At 67.2% G+C, this 4,295-nt stretch overlaps 1 protein-coding gene across 1 annotated transcript in view; it reads right to left on the reverse strand.

Annotated features, from left to right (window-relative positions):
• Positions 1-780: 780 nt before the first annotated feature.
• The window catches only part of LOC122103117 (collagen alpha-1(I) chain-like), a gene marked incomplete at both ends in the record, with an annotated part of 9,550 nt that continues 6,035 nt past the window's right edge, over positions 781-4,295 (reverse strand). The window contains 2 exons of the mRNA XM_042673598.1: positions 781-1,253; positions 4,234-4,295. The exon at positions 4,234-4,295 is cut by the window's right edge and continues 849 nt beyond it. Of these exons, the coding sequence (XP_042529532.1) occupies positions 781-1,253; positions 4,234-4,295 (535 nt within the window). The remainder of the gene's footprint in view (positions 1,254-4,233) is intronic.

Consider the following 4,295-nt stretch of genomic DNA (forward strand, 5'->3'; position numbering starts at 1 on the left):
CAGCAGCGGCTCTCGTTTGGCTTTCCTGTCATTCGGTGATGGGTGAGTGGACTCATGCTTCCCATTGCACGGTCACCGTGGTTTTCCAGACCTGTGTGCGTGACGTAGCTACTCTCTGTGTGTTAGAAGAAACCTCTCTCTGGCCTTCCCCCTGCCCTTTCCCTGCCTGTGAGGGGTGGCGGGTGGGGGCGGGGGGAGGGAGTGTGTTGTGGGGCGGGCGAGGAGCGGACTTTCACAAGTGAGCGGGGTGCCTCCCGACGGCTCGTCTCTTGCTGGAGCCGACCCATCTTTGGGAGTTTTTTTTTTTTTTTTTTTTTTTTTTTCTCTTTCTGGTTTCCATCTGGGGGAAAAAGAAAACAAAACGTACAAACAACCCCCCCCACTCCCCCCCCCCAAAAAAAAAAAAAAAAAAGACGGGCAGGCAGACGGTGGGACGAGCGCTCACTTGCCCTTTTCTGGCCATGTTGGGCGGGGGTGGGGGTCTTGCCACGGGCGGCGGAGGTCGTGCGGGTGGCCGGTTCGTTTTCTCTCGTGGTGCGGGCCTGCCGTCTTTGCCGCCCCTTCCTGCTTGGGACCGATCCCAGCTTCCCGGTTCTCGGGTTCGGGCCGCTCCGTTCGGGCGAATCTCGTCCTGGTTCCTGGTTTCACTTTGGTCGCTGGCGGCGGCGGCGGCGGCGGCGGCGGCGGCGGCGGCGGCGGCGGCTCGATCTCGGTCTAGGTCTCTGGTGGCTCTGGTGTCGTTCGTGAGGTCGCAGAGAGGACCCGGCTGCAGGTCCTGACCTAGGTTGTGCCACTCGGTGCGTGGCGGTGGTGAGTGAGGCGATTTGTTTCCGTGTTCTGTGTCTCCGGAGCTCAGAGCCGGCCGGCGCGCGCCGATCCGGGGTACGGCGGCTCGGTGGAGTCGGTCGTTGGAAGGCGGTTGTCGTGCTCCCCCTGGCGTCCGCTTTGATATGACAGTCCCCTCGTTCTCAGCCGAGCGAGCGAGTGGAGGAGGAGGAGGTCTGGCGGCAGCGAGCCGGGCGGAGGCCCGGCCTCTGCCGGGTGCCGGGCGCGACTGTCGCCGTGGTGTCGCTGTGGCGCCGGGGCGGCTGTTCTGTCGGACTTTGCGCCCGCAGGCGAGCGCGGGGTGGGGCCGTGCGTCGCCGCTCTCTCTTCGGTGCCCGGTCTGTGCGGGGGGTGGCAGCTTTGTCGGGTCGACCAGTAGTTCTGTCTGGGCCCGACGCCTTGTCCTCCTCCCCTCCCTGGACTCTGGTCTTTGAGGGCGAAAAAAGGAGAGTACGAGGGACGTCTCGGGAGTCGGGGGAGAGGGTCCCCGGGTGAGCCGATAGGTGGTGGGGCCGGTCCCGGCCCGGACTCGGACCCCCCCCCCTCCCCGGAGTCACCTCCGAGTGAGCGCTTGGCGCGTGCCGGGCGCGAGGGCCTGGGTCGCCGGCCCCGTGTGGCCTCCCTCCACGGCCTCCTCCACGGCCCCGGAGGCCGGAGGACAGACCTCTCCGGCGGGAGGAGCCGTGGGCACGGCCGAGGCGAGCCTCGGGGCCGGGACCTACGCCCCCCCCATCCCCGACATAGGATGGTCGTCGGAGTCACCTCCGAGTGAGCGCTTGGCGCGTGCCGGGAGCGAGGGCCTGGGTCGCCGGCCCCGTGTGGCCTCCCTCCACGGCCTCCTCCACGGCCCCGGAGGCCGGAGGACAGACCTCTCCGGCGGGAGGAGCCGCGGGCACGGCCGAGGCGAGCCTCGGGGCCGGGACCTACCTACCATCTGCGGGGACTTGCCCGGTGGGCCCTGCGTAGGGGAAAACTCGAGGCGGAGGGAGCACCTCGGGAGTCGGGGACCCGAGCCCGGGAGTCCCGGGTGTGTGCGTGCTGGCGGCAGGGCGCTCACCACCGACCCCGCGCGGTGTGGGTGTGGTGGTTGGGTGCCTCTCGGAGTGGGTGCCTCGCGTCTGCCGGGGGAAGGCTCCCCGTACCGCCCGTGCGGTGAGCCCGTGCACACCCGGGGTGTGTGCCTGCGAGGTAGTGGGGCGGGAGCGTCCCTTGACCCCGCTCCCGCCCTGGCTCTTCGTCTGTCTTCGCCTTATGTGGTCGACCAGCTGTCCCTGAGAGTTCCGTGTCTGGCTCTGTTGGGGACGTGTTGGGGACAGGTGTCCCTGATGTGGTTTCCGAGAGGTCCCTGTCACCAGCGAGTTGTCGCCCCTGCCTGACGACCTGGTTTTGGCGTGGTGACGTGAGGATTTTGTACCTGCAGGAGGGTGCTGGCATGCTGTGTCCCGGTGGCTGTCAGCGGGTCTCTGGGGGCTCTCTCGGATGCTGTGTGCCGGGCCTTTCCCGTCTCTTCCCGGTCCGGGTCCCCCTGTCCTTCCCCTCACACCCTGGGCTCCCGCTGCCCTGGGCAGGCCCTGTGTCCCTGTGGTGGCTCGTGGGTGTGGTGGTGGTTGGCGGCTGAGTGAGTCCCGTCGTCCTTGATCTCTCCCCCGCTCCCGGTGCCGGATTCTGGCCCTTGCCTCGGCACGCTGAGGAGGAGAGTGGTTGGTTGCCTGGGGTGTGCATAGGTAGGGCCCGCACGGTGTGCTTCCCTCGCCGTGGCCGGCTTGAGGAGGAAAAAGGGGGGGGCCGCCGGCCGCCGAGTCCGGACTCTTGCGTGTGCGGCATCCCCGTTCTGCCGTTGGGCTCGCCCGACCTCCGTGACTTTTTTTTTTTCCTTCCTCCTATCGCCCCTAGCTCCAACTCCCCCGACCTGCCGCTTCCCGATGGCGGGCCTGGTCGGCCGCTGAGCTGCGCTACCTCCCGAGCGCTGTCCGTGGCTTTTTTTCTTTTTCTTTTTTTTTTTTTTCTTTTTTTTTTTCCTCCCTTTCTAGCTTCTTCGGTCCTGTGCCCGGCAGAGGTGTCCTGGTTATCCCGAGTGCCAGGGACGCTTAAGCCCCGTGGTATTTTTTTCATTTTTTTTTTTTCTTTTTCTTTTTACCTCGCTCCTTACTCACGGAAGGGTGTCTGTCCTGGCTACGCTTTTATCCCCAGGCTGTTGGCCCTCTCAGGAGCCGAGCTTCCCTGGGCCACCGCCTCCCGAGTGCCGCGTGGCTGCCTTCTCCCACCCCCTCGGTGTGATTGATGTGGTGACGTTGCGATCTCCTTCGGGCCCGGGCCTAAGCTGCGCCAGGCGAGGGACGGACATTCATGGCGAATGGGACCGCTCTTCTCGTTCTGCCCGTGGGCCCCTGCCCTCACCCGTCCCACCGTGCCGGCGCCGGTGGTGTGCGGGGAGGCGGGGGTGCGGCAACCGGGCCCGGCTGCGCTCTCCCTGCCCTCGCCGTGAGGTCGGGGACTTGTACACGCTGGAGGAGGGGGGCGCCCTGATCTTGCTCCTCTCTTCCCGTGACTCGTTATCGGCACGGGGGTCGGCTCTCTCCGCGGAGAGGGAGGGTCGGTGCTCCGTGCTTGCCCGTGCTGTGTGGTGTGAAAAACCGCGCCTCGCGCTCTGCCCTCTTGCGGTGCTCCCGGAACGCTCCCGGTTGGTTCTCTCAGGTGCCTGAGGCTGAGTGGTGGTGTCGTTCCCGATCCTGGCGTTGTCCGCTGCCTTGTGCCAGCCTGCTGCCCGTGGTGTGTCCCGGCCGTCCTCGGGTTCGTGGGGCTTTTGTGCGAGTGAGAAGTTACCGTTGAGATTGACGTCTCTGCTGGGGGGGGTCGAGGCGGTTCCCCAGAGGAGCGCTCTTCCCTTGTTGCGCTGGGCGGTGGCTTCCCCGCATGAGCTGCCGCCCTGGTCCTGGCTTGTCTTCCCTGCCGTGTCACCTGGCTTTCATCGCACCGGGGGACCTGAGATGTTGCAGTGGGAGGCGAGCGGGGCCCGTGCGGGCTTCCCGCCCGTGTGCGCGACTTTGCTCTGGCCCCGCACGGCAAGGCCGACCGACCAGGGTTGGTGTTGCTGCCGCAGACCCCCCCCTGTGCCCCACCCCTCCCTGCCCCCCGTGGTGGGAAGGATGGACGCCTCTGATGTGTGCTGGTTCCCGGCGGGGTTCCCGTCGGGGTTGGGTGCGGGCCACCCTCAGAGTGAGGAGAGGTTCTCTAGCGATCCTCGTTCGGGAAGCGGCGTGCGCTGCTGGGTTGGCGGGGGCCCGCCCCCGATGGGCTCCCGCGGCCCTGCCGCTCCCTGCCCCGCTTTTGAGCGCTAGTGGCTGCCCGCGTCGGTAAACTGCGTGCCCGCGCCTCCCCCCTCCGAGCTGGGGGAGGGTCCCGCGGGACCTCTCCCGGGCCGTCGTCTGGTGTGGTGAGTGGAGGACGTTCCCGATCCGTCCCCGCCCCTG

Source organism: Dipodomys spectabilis, unplaced genomic scaffold (genome assembly GCF_019054845.1).
Source record: "Dipodomys spectabilis isolate Male_0828 unplaced genomic scaffold, ASM1905484v1 ptg001794l, whole genome shotgun sequence".
NCBI lineage: Eukaryota > Metazoa > Chordata > Mammalia > Rodentia > Heteromyidae > Dipodomys > Dipodomys spectabilis.